The 23,067-nt window shown below is 35.8% G+C and overlaps 2 protein-coding genes across 3 annotated transcripts in view; one reads left to right on the top strand and one right to left on the bottom strand.

Annotated features, from left to right (window-relative positions):
- The window catches only part of LOC106175979 (uncharacterized), a 53,603-nt gene that overhangs the window by 16,332 nt on the left and 14,204 nt on the right, over positions 1-23,067 (top strand). The gene's annotated exons all lie outside the window — the stretch shown is intronic.
- LOC106175981 (histamine H2 receptor-like) lies at positions 6,870-13,337 on the bottom strand. The gene has a single exon (XM_086994716.1). It carries the CDS (start codon positions 9,477-9,479, stop codon positions 8,355-8,357), a length of 1,125 nt encoding a protein of 374 aa, XP_086850842.1. The 5' UTR covers positions 9,480-13,337; the 3' UTR covers positions 6,870-8,354.

Genomic DNA, 23,067 nt, shown 5'->3' with positions numbered 1-23,067 from the left:
ATCTGGCTGCCCCCAAGGGATGCAATTCAAAAGAAGACAAATTAGAGATGGTTTACCTCAGATTTTTTTCAAAGGACAAGTCCCAAATCTCCACTCCAGTCAAAAATAAGCACTTAACAATAAAATAATTAGAAAAATAAATGAATTAATAAAAGAAGAAAAGAATGTGGATGAAAGTCAATGGATTTGTCTAAAAATCAGGGTATTTGGGTGTAAAGAGAAATGTGCACCTTAACCATCCATTGGTACTTTAAGAATTCTCCCAAGACCTATGATATTTTCATTTCTGAAAAAGATGGTAGACCTCGAGTTATAAATACAGTGGCTTCGTGCCTGGCTGATACAGCATCATATGTTAGTGTTGTACAGCCTTTGCATCCTTTGACACACTAGCTGAGGTAAATGACTTCTCGCTGTGTGAAACAATCTAATAACAGTAAAAGCCTTTTTGGAATAGCGCATCAAGTTATTTTTCATGGTTTGTTGTTTGATTGTATCACAGACAGTACTTTTTTTTTGTCTCATTTTTGATTGATGTTGTCAGTCTACTTATTTAATTTCTTCAATAATATCAACACGTTACTGTTAATTTTTACAGATGATAGTCTTCCAGATTCAGCTGGAAAAATACAATTATTTAGGTTTTATTATGTCATCTGGACCCCCCCCCCCCCTTTATAGAGCTACAAATCTTCTGCACTTGCATTGACCAGATATTTTTAAAGGTTTACTTTCATCTCTGTAATTTCTTTGACATGGGTTACCATAGAGATAAGGTGATGTCTCTAAAATTTTCAGGTGTTGGTAGAAGAAAATGAGCTTTTTCAAAAGGTCCAATCCTGTAGATTAACAAATTATAAATGAATCTTCAGTTTTCTTAGCATAAGTATTTCTGATAAAATCTGATCAGTAACAATATCATGATTATGTGTATGTTAGGAAATTCAATGCATCTTTGGCAAATGTAGCAGTGCGGTTTTTTCTACTATCCAGTCTGCAAGATTGATTATGAATTAACCTGGTTGTTATGTGGGAGAATCACCTAATCAGAGCTCCTTTGGTTAGTTTATGGGATCAATTTTGATAGGTAAACTGGAACTTGTGAAAGAGAGTAGCCCCCAGCTACCATAGCATTATTCTTTGTTAGAACCATTCAAATTAAATGGATTGCTTCTCACCTCTTGATTCTAGCTTACTACTGATTAAAAAAATGGTACAAGTAAGCAAAAGAGTGTGACTTAAAAAATGAAAAAAAAATGCAAGCAGGCGCCAGCGCGCGCACACACACACATACACAACTCAAAAATCATTCATAAAATGTGAATTTGCCTGCATGGAGGGAAGAAATCAAAGTGAGCTGATCAATCTTCTTGTCAGTTAACATGCTGTATGTGAAGAAAAAGGATTTGCATAGTATTAAGAAAATGTTAATCGCTTTTGCTGCATCCGTGCAGGCTACGCAAAAGGAAAAAATGAAAGGTTAAAGACGGACAAAATCTCGTGTAATGGCCCTTAATATCTCTTGTTAATGTAGTGTCTTTTGGGAGATCTCAGAGTTTTGACACAACAGATGTTTCTGCGAAAACTGATTAAAAGTTGACGCTTTCTAATTTCCTACTTAGTCATATACTGATTGGCATCAGACGAGACGCGACAGGTGATTCGGGGACCTGGGAACATCTTCTATACGTTTAACTATCAACTCGTAAAATACTGTCAATAGAAAGGTCATTTTTATAATGATACAAACATGTATGAAAGATGATTTAGACCAGGAAAAAACTTATGTACACTTAAATATCAACTCGTAAAATACTGTCAATAAAAATGACATTTTTTGAGATACAAGCATATGTGACAAGATATAAGACTTGATTTTGCTTATCTGTAACATCGTTAAAATTTTTTAGTAGAAATGAAATTTTTTTGTGATACAAGCGTGTGTGATAGGAGATAATAGACTCTGTTGAATAAATATAAATAAGTATTTGTATAGTATAAATAAGTTCTTGCAGTAGAATTTGAAATCCTTTTTTGTGATACAAGCATACCGTACGACAAATGATAAATAGAGATAAATGAGATATGTCTGTGATATCTAAAACATTGTCAAACAGAAATGACTTTTTTTGAGATACAAAAATATGTGGCAATATTCTACGTGTTAATCATGTGTAATTGTCCACTGAAGTGATGTTAACTTAATTCAATCTTCTTGTAGTAACATATGTTCTAGATAATTGAGACTTAATCATGTGTAACTATCAAGTCATAAAACATAGTCAATACAAATCGCATTATTTTCTAATACAAGCACATGCGACAGTATTGGAGACTTTGTCACAACATGGGCGTATCACTATCAGATCGAAAAACACTGTCAGCAGTGACAGATATTTTGTCACACAAAATAGTTTTGTTTTAAATGTAGCTCACTCTATTATATTTCTGTCTTATCACAAGGTCTTATTCAGGTGTGCTAAAGTTTGGCTTTCACTGATGTCAAATGAAAAAGAGTGCCTTCAGAACAGATGATCGGCAGACTAACTGATCTGCCAACTAAATATGGCCAATCCCACTAAAAAGCAAGCGGCCTTAATCCCCTGATGGTCTGCATATGCATCATTAAATGGATTGAATTTCAGCTCAGAGTTTTAATTGCTAGACCCCTGCAGCGACGGTATTTGTGGAGGAGGGAAGACCATCAGAGGATTAGAGACATCACTTTTAAGTGGATCAGCCATATGTAGCCCACAGATCAACTCATTTAGAACTCTTTCATTAGATTTTTATGGAATGAACCCCGGTTGAGGATCATGGGTACAGGCTCTGTTCTATTCTTGCCCCCCCCCCCCCCATAGTCAATACAACCCCCCACCCCCCACCCCCCCACCCCTCATTTTGGATCCAATTTTACCTGGTACACCTGCACTTCCACAAGGTTGGCAAGTGTTTGGTCCCAACTAGCAGTATATGTCTGTTGTTTTACTGATACAGAGCTATGTTAAGGTAGCTGTTAAGTTCTATCTCCTAGCCAGGCTATAAAGTTGTCAGTCTCTCAAACTAGAGTGATAACAGGAGGTCTAGTCAGTGTGTTAAAGGCCATAGATGGCTAAATCCATGGATAATTTCTGTTTTTATTTTTTTTTTTAATTATTTATGTATTTTTTGTTTGTTTTCTTTTTTTTACTGCTGTCACTTGAAAGCTGACTTTTTTCCTCTTTCCAGTAAGACCCTGTTCTAAGAAAAAAGCATTAAGTGTCTTTGTTATGACAAATTACCATTGAAAATAAAATTAAAGCTCATAATTGAAAAAAATGTCCCTGGTTGAATGACATAATCAAAAAATCCCTTGATAATCTCGTTCGTTTTTGTCATCTCAAAATATAAAAGGAAAAAAGAAAAAGAATTAACTCGGTTTGAGATAACATCATGGATATTTAAGAACTAAGAGGAAATTGGAATTGATTGTAGCCATTCCCAGGGGTGTTAGATAGCATCATGCAATAATTTTTGTCTTGATTTTGTCAGTACTGCAGGGAAGATATAGTGTAGGCTGCCCATGACAGACATGTTGACGAGGAAAAAAAGTTTGTGCACTTTCGGGTGCATTTTGTATTTTTGTGGCCATGTAGAAGATCAGTGTGTGTGTTTGTGTTTGATTTAAAGTGCTTCACTCTCTCTCTTTTTTTATGTTTTGTGTATATGCGTGCTTAGAAGATTTTTGGTCCAATATTGAATATGATATTATCACAATGACACAATCTTTTCAGTGGTGAAAATTTGCAGTTTTACTGAAACTTTTTTCAGTCATTAATTCTTACGTTAAAAAGCAGGCTACCCTTTACTTATATTAAATACAGTGATGCCTAATTAATGCTTAAAAGAAATATGTCCAATGATTCCAGAATTATGTATCTGAAAGGTTGATAATTTACTCAGCCATTACTGTAATGATGATGATAATAATAATTCCAATAATATCATTAAAATGATGATGATGATTGAATTTTTCTCCATTTAATAAAAAAAAAAAAGCACTGAAGAGATGTTTTCTGCAATTCCACATGGCTAATTTTTCCATGTCTGTGGGCCACAGTATATCACCTGGAACATCACTTCTTGATTAAATCCTGTGGAGAGTAGTGAATGATGTACAAACATGAAAAGAAAACCTCCGATACAGATAGTTTTCTTTTAACATGGTTCCTTTTAATGGGTTATGGAAGGAATATTTCAGATAAGGGATCTTAGTGTCAGGGGTTAAAATAAAAATAGAATTGCGTACATCCATATCTAGTGATGTAGGTGTTGCTGAGAAAATTTATTTATTTCCGGGTTGAGTGGCGTCCATCTGTTTATGAAGAGAAACAGTAAATGATTATATGGATAAATGAATAAATAAACATGAAAAATAGGTGAAATGATAGATATATAATAGATAAATTATAAATTAATTTATGACTAAGTAAATTGTGATTTGTTAATATTCATCAGTAATTAGATATTATTAAATGAAAATTCCATTCTTTCCTCATCTTAATGGTCTTGATTCTAAGCTAAATTGGAATATAACTAAATAGAAATCCTCTACAGTTACTAATGAGGAAATCATAGAAGAGCACAAATAGCCCGTAGTGTAAAGGACTTCTAGGAGCATGAGGAAATTGCTACCTTTGTAATGTGTATCGCCTCCAGAGAGCAGTTAGCTTGGCAATAACCAAAATTAGTGGCTATTAACTTGGTAATTAGGACTCGCTTTTTATCACCAGTTTTTTAACGTGGATTTGAAAGTACTACCTATGTGCCCAGATATAACAGAGATTTACAGCGATTTTGTGCAGGTCGTAATTTTTATTTTACTATCAGACATGACGTCAAGCACCGTTGAGTACAGATTAAAGGAAATAGGGTCGTGGTATGACTACCATACTTCAAAGCTTGGAACTCTCAGCCTTTTGGTGAATTGCTACTATGTATTTATAAATTCATTGTAAATTTGTGTATTCAGAATTAAGAATTTCCTGATATTTGTTCAAAGACGTTGTTTATGTTTAAATTTTTTTTGTTTAATTTTTTGAGGGGGAGGGGGTGTTTTGTACTTTTCTCTATTTACATCCCAGAATTTACTTTATCTAACCCAAGTTAGACAGTATTCAGAACCAGTTGATCTGCGGACTAACACATCCATGGATCAAATATGGCCGACCCACGTTAAAGCAGAACCGACTAATCTGCTGATGGTCTCTCCGCCTCCACATACAGCGTCCTTGCAGGGGTCTGGCAATTTAACCCCAGAGCTGTGATTTAATCCGTTTAATGGCACATGGGAGGAGACCATAAGCAGATTAGTCGTTTCGGTTTTTATGTGGGTTGGCCATATTCGATCTGCAGATCTGTTTGTCCACAGATTAACTTGTTCTGAATAAGTGCTGATATTAAGCCACTTCTGCTTCATTATACTACTGTTTTTAAAGTATTGTGACTTTTAGACAGGGTTCCCACAGATTTAGATCGATCCATCTGGATCGACGTAACTCCCTGGGGTTCACGCTAAATTGCTATCAGCTTCCGGGAGCCGTGCTCGCACAAAAGTTAATTACCCCCTCACAGCTTTTAGTAGGCAGGGCAGACATTTAAGCTGGTTAAGCTGACAGCAGTCTAGTGAGATTCCCAGGAGGATAGATCGATCTAAATATCTGTGGGAATGGTCTTTTAAAGAAAAACCTCCCTTGTCAGAGGCATTGAATATCACACAGTGAAGAGAAACATGGTGTGAATAAGTATTAAGTACATTATTTTGCAATTATTGTTAATGTCTTTGGTTTTAATAGAATAAGTCGAGAAGAATGAATAGATAATTGGGTTAATACAGAAAAGAGAGAAAGAGAAGACTGCTACAGGTATTTTTATACCCAAATTAGTTGAAGAATTAGTCTAGGAATCCATATAAAATCGGAGCAATAACCTACATTGGCCTACCTTGAACTTCTGGGTACTTAATTTAAAAAAAGAAAAAATGAGGTAAAAGCCCAGCCAAAGGTGACGTCAATCAGGATTGCCCAACTCAACGATGTCCAAATGGTAATTTCTCTGGTATTTGACAGGATATTGATGGACCTGGGTAATTAGCAGCTTTCCAATTACCAAGTAGGGAAAATTGGGGTAATGTTACTTGGCTGCTTGGCAAGTTTTTGTATCATCTTTGGGACATTTGTGTGAGTGTATATTCCAGGGGGAGGGGGGGGGGGGGGTCATGGACTTAATAAGATTGCACTCACAGTATGCTTTGATCAGAATTAGAAAATTGCTTATCAGTCAGTGTGTTGCTGCTATATGGAATATGGAAAAAAGAGATACAGTGCTGAACAAAAATTTTTATTACTACAAAAGAATAGTTTTGGGTGCAGTAAAACTGACACAGAGATATCAAGTGTAAAAAATGAGTTAATCTCTTTTTTTTAGCTTGCATGACATGTAATAACATTATACTTCTTTTAATTGTTAAAGAACTACTATTGTATGTTCTGTCCGTATTACACTGCACTACATAGAGAGAGAGAGGCATAATTCCCTCTTAAAACTTAAATGTTTGGATGAAAAATTGGTTAGCATTAGATACTAATACATAAAGCTAGACTTCAGTCACTGATATCTATTTTCAGACATTCAGCAAACAAATCAAATGGCTTTCTACTGTACATATCTGTTTCATTTATAATTTTTGGTCACAAGTTATTGTCCAATGCAAGAGAGAGATTCGTCCATCTCTCCCAGTAGAGAGAAAGTTTCTGTATTTCAGTGATTTTTTTTTTTTTTTTTGAGCAATACTGTTCTAATGACATAGTGAGGTATTACAGCTTAACAGTTACAGCTTAACAGTTTAAGACTGGTTCAGACTGATTTTAGATGTTCTAGCTTCCCTGGGGAGGATATATTGCATTTAACAAGCGATGCATGCATTACGAGTGTCCTGATTTAAGGTCCTCCTGGCTACATTTTATGGCAGTAATTTATCAATATACAGATGTAGAGACGTGCTCTCCTCTGCCATGTACGGAATGACGTGATCTTTTCAGTCTTGAAAAAAGGAAATTTTACAGATACTGTATCTTTTCAGGTCATATATTGAATTTCTTTAAAACTGCAACATTTCCATTGAGTGATAGAAACAAAACTGAAAAGCTGGTATCTAATCTTTACTGTAAAAACACTACAAATGTGACAAAGAAATATTTTTTAATGATTCTAAATGTATGTATCTGAAAGATTAATAATTTTCCTAATTGAGAAGATTTAGTCATTACAGCATATTTCAATGATTAAAGCAGTACCCCTGTGAGATGTACCTTCTAGCGAGGAGTCAGAAACTTGGCTGTAAGCTTCAATACTTTAATACATTTTTATCGATTGTAACTGTGTTACACCAGAATTTTATATGTGACAGTGGTATAAAAAAATCTATTTGTGGAGAAATGGTACATTCTTCTGCCTTTAACTAAATTAACTGAATTGGGAGAAGTCAAAAGCACTGCTGTGAGTTTCTAAGCTTGGTGCATTTTCGCCAAATATTACATCATACTTTAAATGCTTTTGGCTGTGATAAAAAATTATTTATGATACTATTTCAATAAGAAGGCTGTTTTTATAACATCTTTACCAAGTGTTATCAGGTACTCAATCTGGCCTTTTCACATCAACATTGGTTGGGATTTAAAAATAAGTGTGTTACTAAGAAAGTTGCTGAGCTATTGATTAGGGTGCAGTAATCTATGAAGTGTGACCAGAAATTAAGTGCACTAAGAATCATTGAGTATATAACTATGTGACACAGTAATGCAATTTCTCTGGTAGCTGATGCTGAAAAAAAAAAAAACATAATACCATTTCATTTGTCTGACTACTTACTGAACAGACTCTTCAGACAAACAGTTAGTACCAACTTTTGGCCTAATTTTTTTTAATAGTCCCACAGCTTAAAGTGGTGAGTCATTCAAAATAAAAATTAAAGTCACGTCCATGACACACACATTTTGCTTATGCAATATTGGCAAAACAGCTGGAAATCACTTTTTAATTTCTGTTGATTTCTTTCCAAATTGGAGAAGAGGGGAGCATAGTGTTTAAGAGAGAACATAGTACACATTTTTCACTAAATTTGTGTGTCAGTGACAAGACTCATTTGTTCACTTTCCTGTGGAATGACCCTAGTCTAATAACTAACAATTACCTCAATTCTGAATGCTTGACCAAGTTTTGTGAGCATGAGTAAACATTTTTTTGCCTCGCTATGAGGTTGCAATATCAGATAAATATGTTCATATTGATAAATACATACATATATTGTTTATATATCAACTTTGGAAAGAGATGCAGGCGACATCTATCATGCTGGTCTCAGGGCCACAGAGGCGGGCATTTTGTGCATTGAAGTTCGAGTCGGGAGAGTCGCTATTCCTTTGATGCTTGGCACATTTACAGAGCCATTTTGGGCACAGAATTCTCATGAATGTTCTCCGAAATTTGGGATGCGCCACGGCGTACACAAAGGGGTTGGCTGTCGAGTTCAGGTACCCCAGCCAGAGTGCTGTCAGGTCAAGGTCATTGTCAAGGTGAGGGATGAAAGGTTTTATGATGAAGGTCACCATGTAAAGTATCCAACACAGTAGGAATGTTGCTATGACCGCCGATAGCATTATTGTGGCCCGTAACTCTTTCGTGTTCAGCGTTGGCAACTCTGGTCCGTTTGCGTGACTGTTGAAAGCGATCCGGGGCGTTTGAATCAATTGCGCTTGACGCCTCGCTATCACCAGAACTTGAACGTAGGTGAACAAAAGCAGGATCAAAGGAATGATAAAATCTGTGAGAGATAGTGTCACGCTGTATGCTAAATTTTCAACCGCCAGATGGCAGGAAGGTGCCTCTGCCTGACCTAGATTCTGAACCAATCCATCTGCTGTATTCCAGCCCATGTAGATGGGTACAAAAGCAGTAATGGCTGCCACAAACCAAATTGCCAGTAACACAGCAAAAACTTTTTTGTGACTGATGTGTTGACGATACCTTAAAGGCCATGTGACTGCAATGTAGCGGTCGACACTTATGGCGGTGACATTCCAGATTGAGGCTTTACAGAGCATGACATCGAAAGAGATGTAGATATTACACCATATTGCACCAAATGGAAAATGTTGTGTGGCTGTGAGCAGTGCACTGAAGGGTAACACTAGAAGTCCAAGAAGTAGGTCGCCAAGCGCCAGTGATATTATGGGATAGTTCACCAAAATTCGAAGTCGTTTTTCCAACACAAATGAGGCTAACACCATAACATTTCCAAGGATCGTCAGCACTATTAGAACTCCCAGAAGAATTCCGTAGATGACGGTTTCAGGGAGTGACCTGTTGGTCACCAGACCCCCACTAGATGGCAGCAATGTGGGCGAGCTGGTTGTCATTATTTCCAAACTTGAATTGTTCATTTTGTTTTTGATTCTGATTTGAGCCTTGTCCCACCTTGGCAGCTTGAGATGTTGGAGTTGACTGATCACTGTATTGAGTAATCTTATTGAGACTAAGTTAATGTAATAACAGTTTTCTCATAAGTGGTCGAATTTTGTATATTAAGTTATTTTTTGAGCGTAGGCCCAAGTTTACTTAGTTTTTCTACTCCATAAATGAATCAGAAACCTCCCCCTGAAGTTACATTTTTGAAGATCCAGTAATGGTTGGCTTCCACTTTATTTCTTCTGTATGTAATATGCCTGTGATCCAACACACTTAATAAGTACAGTATATCATTTTCTGCCTTGTATGAGGTTTGGTGTCAAACTGATCTGTGTCCAAATCACGAAGACATATGCTGGATTTACATAAGAATAACCTCCGCATACAGAGAGGTGAATTCGGCAGTGTAATCTCCAGAGTTTTCATATATCATTTTGATGAGTTAACACATCTATTTGTTCAGTCCTCACCAATTTTATCCTAATGCTGAAATTAATGAAGTAAAATATTGGATGATAACATTTGTCCACGGTTCATGTATTTCACACTTTCCGTGGATAAACACAATTAAGTCTTTTGCTGTATGTGCTGTGCTGTATCCACTGCCTTTGCCTGGTGTCCGTCTATCAGTTAAATTACTTTACACTAACATAATCCTAATGCTGCAATTAATGTAGTGGCATATGGAACATTAACAGTTCATGTATTTCACCAATTTTCACAGATTAACACATCTCTCTTTGCCTCTTGTCTGTGTTCACTCTGCCTTTTCCTATCAATGGTATTATTTAATTTAATATTTCATAGTAATACCTAGAACATCTCTTAAGTTTGCATGTTTCATGCTTTTCCTTGATTAGCTCTCATTGCTGTGGTTCCATCTCTGTTTTTTTTTTTTTATCAGTTGTCATATATCACTTTGCCCATTTAACACATCACTTTGCTCAGTTCACGCTGATACCTCCCTAACACTGAAATGAATGAAGTTTAAGGATGGAAGTTTTTCGTGGTTCATGTGTTTCACACTTCCTGGATTTAACTTCCTTTCTCTGTGCCTTGGTGTACTCTGATGTGCTCTTTCTTGCTTTTCACAGTTTCATATCCAACTTTTCTCAGTTCATTTTGATGTTTCCCTTTCACTGAAATTAATGACAGTTACAGTAATAAAGTAAAGAACGTCTTAAAGTTTATAGTTCACACATGCTTTTTCGAGATAAAACCTATCTTCCATGCCCTTGGTGAATTTTAGATGAATTCAATGCAGACTTATCAAGCCTCTAGAGTACATGTGTGTGTGTTTGTGTGTGTTTTTGGCACTGTTTTTATTAATAAGACGAGAATCATCCTGTAATGAGATTAATTCAGGTGACTGAGGTCACCCAGTTCACATATATGACACCTATGGTGGACGCCTCGCCTCACTTGAGCCAAAGCAGGTTCCTTCTCAGGAGCATTGATATGTATGATGATGTATATTTACATGGATATGTATACATATTAACATGTGCTTCCAGGATTATCTGAGCTCAAATCTTGTTCATGTTTCCTGGTAATTGTGTCTGTGATATATCCTTTCTGGGAAAACTGGCCCCAGAGGGAGGGAGGGGGGGAGGGGGGGCGGCATGTGAACTGGTGTGTACAGTGTTAATCAGCTATAAGTATATTACTAGGAATGACCCTGGTGATGTTGTAGTGATTACCAGGTCATAGTATTTCTTTATAGCATCCTAATTTTTTTCTGTGTTCTGGCACTGTAATAAGAAGATTCTGTTGGGAATGTTTTCTGTAATTGATTGGTTGTGGAAAAATCCTAGTTGGAATTGTTAAAACTGAGTACGTATGATCAGAATTTTTTTTTTTTTACGTGAACCTTAAGTGCAACCTTTTCTGAAAGCATCTGATGAATTCTGGTAATTGTGAATTCCTGTTTAGTCAGTAGTACACACACACTGAGAATTTACAGGTAAACATTTTCTTTGGAATCTAATTTGAATGTCTGTATGTGCCTGATGTCTGTGGCTTTGGCTTTCCAAAAGTTGATTGGATTGTCTGTTAACATTGACCTGGTGATTCCTAGTTATGGATCCTGAAATATTAATAAGATTTATGAAATAACTTTCCTTTTAACCTTAACCCACAGGGGACTTTATTGCATCAGATGTGGCTTTGATGTCTCTTTTTCTAGGTACATATGAATCAGTATGCTTAAAAACGGAGTGATAAAATCACTTGATTTTAGACTGACAAAAAAGATGCCATTGTGTTAGAATGACCCTTCAGATAGACCTGTAACTGAGCTGGACATTAGGTCTCTATCTTCTAAATTGAAAACTCTTGTTGTTTAAAAAGGTGAGATAAGACAGACCAGTAGTCCACAGCCCAATACATGGATGCTCGGTACATAGCCGTGAATACAGATTAGTCTCATTTTTTGGTGAAATTCGATATTCCTGCGTCCTCTGGGATAGTGAATGAGTACATACTGCACTGGAAATTCATGCCAACTGTAATGGATGGTTGTCATTCTGGGTGAAAGTTGGCAGTGACCGCAGGCAGTGCTGGCATCTAAGTTTGCTAAGCTTTAGTGCTCATCCCTGAATTGATGCTAATGGAATTAGACTTAAATTTTTGTCGTTTTTCCTTTTTTTTTTTTTTTTTTTTTTTGTCATCAAAATATTCAGTAAATACAGAAGTTATAGCAAAATAATATCTTAGGCTGCATTTAAGTAAGGGCTTTTTTTTGGGGGGGGGTTGCATTTGGCTGTGATGGTTAATCTTGGAAACATTAAGTATATGAGCCTTTGAAGTGATTAAAATTTATTAGAAATTACCGTACTCCTGCCTACGCTTTGCTTGATCTGTTTGCAGTCTTGAAATATAATTCTCATCCTAGGTATTGAATAACTTTTCCCCTTTTCTTTCTATATTTTTATCCTCCAATCAGATGTTTCTTTACCTGTTTTTTATATCCCTCTTGTCAGAGAAAAAGTCACTGAGTTATAGTTTATTACCAATTCTATTCCTCTGAGTAAAGATTTACAGCAATTATTGAAACCATTTTTTTTTTCTTAAAGTGAATAGTTCTGTGATATTTAGCGTCCTTTTCTCTTATTGATGTACAGCACTGTTTCCTTCTCTTTTAATTCCCAAAGGAAATGTGGGGAACAATTCTTGGCAAAATTTTTCTCATTATTGAATAAAGAATTGACTGCCATTGCACTCCATTTTCTCTCTTTTTTTTATCTGCTTACATATCTGACTGAATTTGACTTCCTCTTAGTTTTACTTGGACCCTTTTTACACCAAGTGGTACTGTTTTCTGTACTGCATTTGTTTGGCTGTACCTAATATTTAATTATGTGTGGTGGTAACTTTCATAAGCCCCAATGAACCAGTCAAAATTAATCCAGTTTACTGTCCATGTTGAGCACAAGTTAAAGCAATACTTACTCTCTAACATAATAGAAATGTTAAGGTTGTCAGTCTTTCAAACTGCAGCAACACAGAAAGCGGTACGATTAGACATGATAAGGATCTTATGCAAAAATATACTTATCTTCTTGAGCAAAGAAATATCTGCACTCTGTTCACTTGTTTAGAGGCTCCTGTTTATTTTTAAGATGAAAGAACAAACTTGGCGCCTACCTTACTCAAAGCTAAACCACTCAGTTCTCTGTGACCCTCTATTTATGCCAAAAGTTCTTCTCTCCTTTTGTTAACAAGAATGATGGATTACAGTTCTTGACACCTTTTTTCTTTGAACATAAAAAAAATCACAATATCCTTAAATGTACCCCTCATCTTTTAACCTGACTAAATTATGTTTTTCCTTTCTCTCTCTTTTTCTTCCTACCTAATATATATATATATTACATGTAATTTTCACTCTAATTTGTGACGTACAATGATTATTACGATGACTTCAACAATGTTGTATCCTCGTAATGAGTGCCTCACCTGGTCAGGGATGGTTGACCTAATTACTCACCTGAGTTTTGACGTCATTGCCATACTAACCCTCTTCTGGCAAATACGACGAGTCCAGGAATTGATAATTTTGAAATATTTGTCTGAATGTATTACCTCAATAGATAATCTCCATGATCTTCTCATTAAATATATTGAAAAATGAGATGTGTTAATGTAACACTCTGTTGCGTTTTCTGTCGTACAAATGATCGATAATATAGGTATTACATATGCATTATATAGGCATCTCCAATAATCTACTGCTGTATCCTCTGTGTCAGATATATACAATTGATGAGTTTAATCTTGCATTAAACTTAAAACTTGAAAGATAAAATGTAGGCATCTCCAAAATTTACCTTATAGTCCCGTCTAACAGAAAGCTGTGTGCTCTCTCCCTTTTCTCTCTGCCTTCAGTATAGGTATTTTTACCATGTTAACTGAAATGGAACAGAAGTCCGTCAAATTCTCATTGCCTTAAAAGTACAATGCATACATCGCCTAAGGTGTGTTTCCAGACAATTAGAGATGACCCATCTTAGGGTTTGATTATATTGCCAGTGTAAGAGCCTACAACACCTTATTTACAAAGCTAATAGCTGCAGTAACAATTTTTTATTCCTTATATCCTAAGAGTAAAATGCCTAGTTCAATCTAGGCCCGTTTCTAAACAATTTGGCTGGACTGATCTTAGGGGGCTTTCAGAAAAAGTTGAACCATGGACTAACAGATCCACGGATCAAATATGGCCAACCCATTAAAAAACAATTCTGCCTAATCCCCTTATATACGCTGAATAGATCCCCCATGGGGATTATGCAACAAGCAATCAAGTGGAGCGGCCATATTTGATCCGCGGACTAGTTAGTCCAGTGTTGTGAATGCGGCCTTAGGACCAATTCAGAATAGGGGACTAACTAGTCTGCCCCCTTGCAGCTTTAGTAGACGTGACAGACATTTAGGCCGCTTAATCTATATGCAATTTAGCAAGAATCCCCTCAGAGTTAGAACAATGCTGCTAGTATGATAGGTTTATGGGAACCCGGCCATGGATAATACCAAGACCACCTGCTAAGATGAGTAGTATAGAGATAGGTATGCTCAGCATGACTGTAAATGCGACTTAAAATTCCTTATCGACTGGAGGTTTGATTGTCATTGGATGAATGGATGGATATTAACATTGTACTTAGGTTCTTGCAGTCCAGTGAAATGATGGAGCTCTAGAGACAGTAATGTGATAGAGATCATCGTTGAACTATGTTTGCACTAACATGTTAATAGATCCACTGAAAGTCTACATCATCACCTTACTAAAATCTATTATATGCTTCACCAGTCTGCTGTCATTCGTTTTATTAAGCTTAATCATGATTAGTTGTCTCATGTTTTTGTTTTTTTTCAGCTGCGCACATTAAAAACTTTAGAGTTCTCCATTAATTTGTATCAGCAAGGAGAAAATTTTGTTTAAATTCCTTTTAGCTACTTTTGAATTCGTTGAAAATCACTTAAGAGAGTGAATCTGATCAGGCTAAATTCTCGAGTGGTTTAAGTCAATTTTGTCACAGTTGTGAAACTTGTAGTATTGAATCATGTTTAGTTCTTACATATATGGAGGTTTGAAAACTTGCTGTCATTATCTCTCATTGTCTGTTGCTTAATATATGTATTGATTTAAAAGAAAAAAAAAACAGTTTTTAAAGATAGTCTTCCAAAAGTGTGCATTTTTAATCCCCCCAAATAAATTAAATAAATACGTACAAAGATTAATTAATTGTATTCCACTTTGCTTAATTGAAGGGAAAATATTTTTAAAGTGAGAATCTTTGGAGTATTATCAAGAAATGGTTGGAAAGGACTCTTAAAATTGTTGATAAAAGAAACCAGACCAATCCAGTTGCATTTTTGTATTACGGCAAAAGACTGCATACAGTCTTACTATCAAAGTGATTTTTTTCTCTTGGGATCATTCATACTCATTAGTCCTTATTGTCATGGGTTGATCAGAATCTAGCTGCAAGGGATGTCCAATTTCACCCCAGTCCATTACTGACATATATTTATACTACAAGTCCACCCATATACACGGAGATAATTACAGTTCTCCCAAGTTTTATTGCCAATTATTTAGACTTTGTTAACAGTGATTAAATTGCCTTTCCAAGGTAGTTTATTTTGTAATGTAAAACAAGCATTTAATTTTTTTTTTAAAGTAATCCGTTCTGAAAAGATTAAATGTAAATTAAAACACTCAAACTTATATATTTTAGACAGTTAAAACATATATTACCTTAATTGGTCTAAAGTAATGGTTTATAATTTTCACCCCTTCTTACTGTTTTTTTGCATGTACCTGCATCTTCATATTTATTTTCTTCTATAAGGAATGATGCTTTCTACTCCAAACTCCTTTAGCTTGTATGCTGTGAACTCCTTTAGCTTGTAGCATTCAGTGCACCCATCAGTTCTTATAAACAGCCAGAGATTGAATTGACCTGCTGAGGTTTTTCTGTTCTCTCCTCAGACGCTGCTGCCGTGTGTATTGTCCGCCTTTTTTCGCAGAAAAAAAAGACTGCTTGTGACGTGAATGCCAAAAAAGCATGCAATTAGTCGACCATGCCAGCATGCTACTTGATCTCAAGGGAAGACTTGTAATCATTAGTTCTTATTGTCATTGCTTGGACTGAACCGCCAAGGTCTTTCTGTTATCTCAATGGCGTGCAGGTAAATCATGTTATAGGAGTCCTGCCTTTCATAGGGGAAAAAAATAAGGTTGTCTGTATTGAAATACAGAGGAAGTGATGGAGTTGATACTAACAGTGAGAATGCTGCTTTTTTTTCAAGAGTTGAAATCATTTTTCTGAATCAAAATTTATGCTTCTTTAGTTGCCCTGTCTATAATTTATGATTTTGTTATAATGTGTGCTCAGTAAATATTTATTGGGAAGAATTGATGCTATCTAAATAGCAAGTTTTAGTTTTTACACAGCACTAGAAAGAATCAAAATTATACTAGCTTTTTTTCATGAGCTTGAAATCATCAACCGTAATGGGCCGCTTTTGAATTTTCTTGCCACTGTCATATAGTTTCCTTGAAGGATAAAGTCGGCAATTATTTATTGCCTTTAAAGAAACCAAGGCTATTTTAATTAAAATTGATCCATGTGCCTTTTTTATCAGTGGTTCATGCTAATGTTATCCAGTAGTTTCTGTCTCTGTTATTTCATTCACTTACAACATGGTCACCGTACACTGCTTTTACCAATTTCCCTTGAACAAAAAAAGAGTTTTATTTCTGATGGAATTGTTCACTATGTCAGTGATGGTACCTTTCTCTAGAGACGCTCTTTAATTATCTTAGCACTCTTCAATGTTGGAAAGTTCCTGACTTGAATTTTCCTGCCTGTGTTTTTCTCTTGTACTCACAGCAAGGTCAGTGTAATTTTACTTTAAAGGGAAAAAATAGACTGATTTTATAATTGAATTGCGCACTATATCAGCCGCGATTCACATGGTATCTTTCTCTAGGGATGCCCGATGATAATCTTAGCACCCGTTGCCATTGTTAGAAAGTACCTGTCTTGAATTTTCCTTTCTGTCTTTTTCTTGTACTCACAGCAAGATCAGCATAACTTTTTTTTTCTTTTTTTCTTTTTCTTTTTTTTTTTAGGCGGAGGGGAAGAGGGGAACCAGATACTGTTTGCATTGAAATTGCTCACTTTATCAGTCACCATCCACATATGATATCTTTCTCAAGGGATGCTCCTTGATTATCTTAGCACTCATTGTCACCATTAGAAAGTTCTTGTCAAAGTGTCAGAGGGTGCACGGGACATGTAGGATGAAGGGTGGAGATGCAGGGGAGAACCAGGTGCTGTTTGTATTGAAATTGCTCACTATCTCAGTCACCATTCACATATATGACATCTTTCTTGAGGGATTATCCCGTGATTATCATAGTTCTCACTTGATGTTAAGAAAGTTTCTGACAGTCATTTTCTGACAATGATTGTCCGAGGTGTCAAGGGACACGTAGGGTGAAGGGTGGAGATGCAGCAGACCAAGCTGACAACTTGCCCAGCTGTTTTTATTAAAGGGATAATAACTCTTAGTATGAGATCTGTATTTCACAATAAAAAGATTGTGAACCACTCATAGAAATATAATGTCATTCTGTTTAACCACAAAAATGGAAGTTATAGCTATTATTCTGATATCTGAGCTTGTCTTTAGACCACATTACCTCCATTGAGGGCTATACTCTGTTATAATCTCTTTAAGAGATTATAACAAAAAAACAAAATTTTTAGAAAAAAAAAAGGGACTAACTTTGAATGTAAAAATGGATTCATTAACCATCGGTAAGTATGGGAAAATTGTTGTTTACTCCAGGAAAAATCATTTTTTGGCCACAACGAAGAGTTATTATCCCTTTAATCACTGGGATTTTAAAAACCTGTGATGGCATGTTGAGTCATGGTGGTCTGAACTATGTGTGCAGTGTAGATATGATTTGGTATCTTTTATAACATTATATTTTATTTGAAAGTGCTTCATTTGTAGAAATAACTGAACATTAATCTAATGGTCACTTTGGTTCCAGACAAACATCCAAATAGGTTTTTTGACACTTACATACATTTTTTTTTATATAGAATAGTGAGTTCCTATGAAAGAAACTGACAAATGTTTTTTGTAATTATAGGGGAGGTGTTTTATTACCTTACATGACCCTCAAGTACTTACTACAAATGTCTATCATGTCACTAACATTATCATTATTGTTCTTATGAAGAAAATTATGATTGATTTTGGTTATTATTATCATCATGGTGTATTTTGACAGACAGTTATGATAATTGCTGTGAGGGGAAAAAAATTCTCATCCTATTTGTGTATTTACATGATGTTTACAGTTCTTTTCTTGTCATGGAGTTTTGATTTCTCCTTTTTTGTTCTTATTTACAATAAAAAAGGTCTATCTGTTCATCTGTCTGTCATTCTATTCCATTCCATTTCGTCTCTTCTCATCCTGTCCTGTCCTGTCTCATCTTATCCTATCCCATCCCATCCCATGGCATCACATTCAATCCTATTCCATCCCATCACATTTTATCCTATCCCATCCCATCCCATGGCATCACATTCAATCCTATTCCATTCTATCACATCCCATTTCATCTTCATTCCATTCCATCCCATCACATTTTATCCTATCCCATCCCATCCCATGACATCACATTTAATCCTGTTCCATTCCATCACATCCCACCTCATCTTTATTCCATTCCATCCCATCTCATCCCATCCTATCCCATCCCATTCCATGGCAATCCTATTCCATTCCATCCCATCCCATTCCATTTCATCCCATCCTATCCAGTCCCATGGCATCACATTTTATCCCATATCGTTCCTTTCATTGTCACCTACTTCAGTGATTCACTCTCAGATCTTCTACCTGGTCAAACTCTCCTCCTAGGACTGGCAAAGTGATGTCACATTCATTTCTTCCATGCTTCATTTCCCTCAGACCTCTACTCAGTTCACAAATGTGTCCACAGGAGATAATGTCACTGAGCATTGAGGAACAAATACCAAATAATTGGGCTTGTTGCAGGATACCTGTAAAACTGATACGAAGTCTGATAAATAGAGAATGTTGTATTCAGTGGAATTTATCGCAGGGAAATTAATTTATCACAGTACAAAGGCAGTATTAGGTCAGAAATGGGACATCCTGTCTGCTTTCTTCGGCTGTCACGGTAACTCATCGGGAATTAAGTAGAATTCATAACTTAAGTTAGATCTCAAGCCTTAATGAGAGAAGAATTATTGTGTTCTGCTTATCGTGTTATGGTGTGGTTTTTGAAATTAGCTGAAGCGTAGAGAGGAGATATTCTATTACATGTTGTAGAAATCCAAGGTGTCTGTGGCACTGTTGGAAGCCCTTAGTATGCTATTCTGAAATAAGCACCCTACCATGTGAGATTAATACTGATACTGAGGTAGAATATAGTTATGTCAGTTTAGGTTATAATGAGTAAGAGTTGTTCCTCTTAGGGCTCATTCTCAATGACTCTATCCTTCTATGTAGATTGATCCATCTCTGTGGGGACTCTTGCTGAATGCAATTAGATTAAGAGATAAATTAACAGGCTTCTTCCCAGCACTGAGTAGTCAGCTCTTCTTTCATGTGGGGTCCGCAATATTGGATCCATGGATCAGATCTTTGGATCTTCTATTCTGGATGGGCTTAAAGGGTATATCCTGGACACAATGGTCTGTGAACCATTTGTAACCATTTTCCCACTTTTCCCTGTATGCTTCTCTCATTTTCCCTATCAGAACATACAGCAGGTAATGGAGCATGCCTTATGGCCCCTCCAGGGACAGCCGTTATCCTGCCGCCTCAAGGCTTAGTGGCTTGGAGCCATGGTGTAGTATTTTAACAGATGTAACTTTAATTTGGGGAGATTCCAGCTTTGTTTCTCTGGGGGTGTTACGTACCAGAAAGTACACGTGTACTTAGGAATGTTTAACACCATGGGTGCCTTTGCGGTAGCCTTTGGTTTGGTTTGAAAGGTGACTTGAGATTGGTTTATTTGAGATAGTCCATGGAGGTCCTTGTAAAAGCAATTAATACATGCCTTAATGTTGGTATACATTAGTCCTTGTTTGTGGTGCAAAATTCCAGGTACACGGGTACATTTTTTTTTTTTTGGTTTTACATCTTTTTGGTTTCTTTCTTTTTTTTATCTTTTTATTTAATCACTTTCCTCTGGCATTGGTGGTATCTCTGAAACATTACAAAGTGTTCAGATAGGTGTACTCCATAGGGGCTCTCAGTAAGAAATGATTCAGATTACCATTTTTGACGTTTTGACCCAAATGTCCAAGTTGGTCTGGCTGGTGAACTCTGGTTGCTGTGTAGCATTACCTTATAGTGTCCCCTAGGGATACTTCATTTGGATTCCCTTAAGACGGTTACCTAACAGTTTATTAGACCAAAGTGCCTTAATGACTCGTAATTTAATCAGAAGGACTAATTAAGGTGACCTCGTATCTATCTGTATGGAGGGGGGGGGGGGATTCTGAGTGTGGTCCAAATACATACTCACATGATAGATTGTCAGTTCACTGGTACATGAAGAAAGGGACTAATCTTGTGTTTTTAATTTTCTTGAGCTTTCTGTCTTTGACCGGTGCACTTGTTTGAAAAGTATATTACATGCTTTAAACAATTGAGTTACCATTCTGGCTCAAATATTGATTTTTTTTCAGTGGTAGTGATAACATACTCTTTTAATTTTTGGGAGCACATATGACTCTTTGTTTAAAACTAGGTTTTCTTTTCAGCATTGTTACCTCTATTTTTAAATTTTGCCCTAAAAGTCTGCCTAAAGTCTTTTCATCTTGGTACATTTGAATTAATGTTTTTATTTGGACATCTTCTGATTAGCAATTGAAATAAAAGAAAGGTGCCCTTTAAAAATATGTAAGTAAAAATACTTCATAAATGCCATGATGTGAAAAAGAAATTATTGATTGTTCATATCAGGGCAAGAAATTACATCACAGTTAAAGAAAGATGCATCAAATGTCTCTTCACCTCTGTAAACATGGCCGAGACCTGATAAAGAATAATGACACGTAATGGCAGGCAGAGTTGAATGTACTCATTAATGATTCGCTCGACCAGAGAAAAGTGTGGTGAATTGCCTTTGTAATTGGGCTGTCAGCTCAAAGGATCATCTTCCTACAAGATGTAAATGGCGGAGGAAATAATCACCAGTGTTGAATGCCTTGAAGAGGATGCCATAATTGTCGCAGGGTTATTAACAGTGGTGTATCAAACACAGTGACTGCAGAGTGAGTTTTTTTATGCCCTTTTTTGATGTCTTTTCTCATTGCCCTTTTCAATTTGAGAGGCAGGGGTGATTACTTTTTTCTTTTGATTATTGAAAATGTATCAGTCATTTTTATTGCTTGACATCTTCTATGGGAGATGGATTAAAATAACAGTGCAACTCTTTTGTATATGGAGAGCTTTAATTTCTGACGAAATTGCTGGCCATTTCTCAATTTGAACATGAATAGTACAGAACTAATGATTCAGACATTTCCTTTATAAGACTACACACTTCATCAGATTCTTTTTTATCCAAACAGTTTTGGAGATAAAAACATCTTAATAAAGGAAGTGCTTTATTTTCTTAAGAGTAGGCAAACGGAATTGCTCTTAAAGGAAGTGCTTCATTTAATCAAGGTAGCTTCATCTTTTTTATTTTTTGTAAAAACCTTTAGTTGTTAGGTACTTAGAAATAATGGATTAGTCAATCATTATAGAAATATGATGATTTTTTTGGGTTACCTATTTATTTGATGTTGGTTGAATCAATAAACCATCAGGTGAAAGATAAGGTAGGTATCCCAAATGATCATCTTTGGAAACCTACTGCATAAGGTTGTTTTTGGGTAAAGATTTTTTTTCTTTGATAATACCCGACTTTAAAAAGGCCAAAAGTGAAAAAATATTTAAATGGCACTCAAAGTATTGAGGGGAGAAAAAGATATTAAAAAATGTTTTAACTCGTTAACTGACAACTTGAATATTGCTGTAATATTATGTCGTCATGTAACCAAAACAAAGCAGTCATTGCTTTTACCTTCTGAAAATATCATGGGTAAAATGTGTTTAACTTAAATTTTTAACCATCGTCTACTAGAGCTTTTTTTTAAATTGTGACAAATACATTATATTGTGCCCACAGATTAAAAAAACTAATAAAGAAATCCTGCATAACTCATTAGCCTTTTGATACTTACAAATACCAAAACATTTGAGTAACCATGCTTCTAAAAAGGAATGATTTGCTGTTCAACTGTTTTAAAAGTTAATTTATTTACTTAATTATTGGAGAGTGAAGGATATATTAATTTTTAGTTTTAATTAATTTGAATGATTATTTTCTGAAGTGCATATTGGTGGACAAAAATGGCAAAAAAAGTGTGGTTTAAAAGTCCTAAGGAATTCCGTTGTCGTCATCTGTGAAGCTAGCTGCTTCATCCAGGTAATGCCTCGTTGCTGATAGATGGCTCCCTGCGTAATTGTGAAACAGAATGTGGCAAGCATCCCTAGAGAGATCGAGATACAGACAATCAAATCACCATTTGGGCGTTGAGCTTTGGATTAGGTGCGGTGATTGGCAAAGTGTTCTCCAGACTGGCCTCAATATGAATATGGCTCTATGAAATTGTTTAAAAAGTTCATTAGTCTGGTAGATGTACATGGATTGTTGAATTAATATTTCTATAGACGTTTTTATTTTTATCTATAACTACTTTCATACCGTCTAATTTTTGGCAAATCCATGGTTTTATAAAAGTCTAGACATTTCACTTGCAATGAGAGAGAGAGAGAGTGTGTGTGTGTGTGTGTGTGTGTGTGTGTGTGTGTGAGAGAGAGAGAGAGAGAGAGAGAGAGAGAGAGAGAGAGGAATGGAGAGAGTGTACAAATTGTACAGTAGTGAAATTGGTATTGGAGAAGTAAATGAAGCCCTTGTTAACCTTATCTGGATAGTACCTTTTATA

The sequence above is a fragment of the Lingula anatina genome, chromosome 8 (assembly GCF_051362555.1).
Source record: "Lingula anatina isolate TDL-2025a chromosome 8, LinAna3.0, whole genome shotgun sequence".
NCBI classification, from domain to species: Eukaryota; Metazoa; Brachiopoda; class Lingulata; order Lingulida; family Lingulidae; genus Lingula; species Lingula anatina.
The sequence above is the reverse complement of the archived record's forward strand: the minus strand, read 5'-3'. Positions and strand labels throughout refer to the sequence as shown.

Bases quoted from the DNA above. Each gene is read 5' to 3' on its own strand.
- LOC106175981 (XM_086994716.1), bottom strand. From the start codon at position 9,479: ATGAACAATTCAAGTTTGGAAATAATGACAACCAGCTCGCCCACATTG.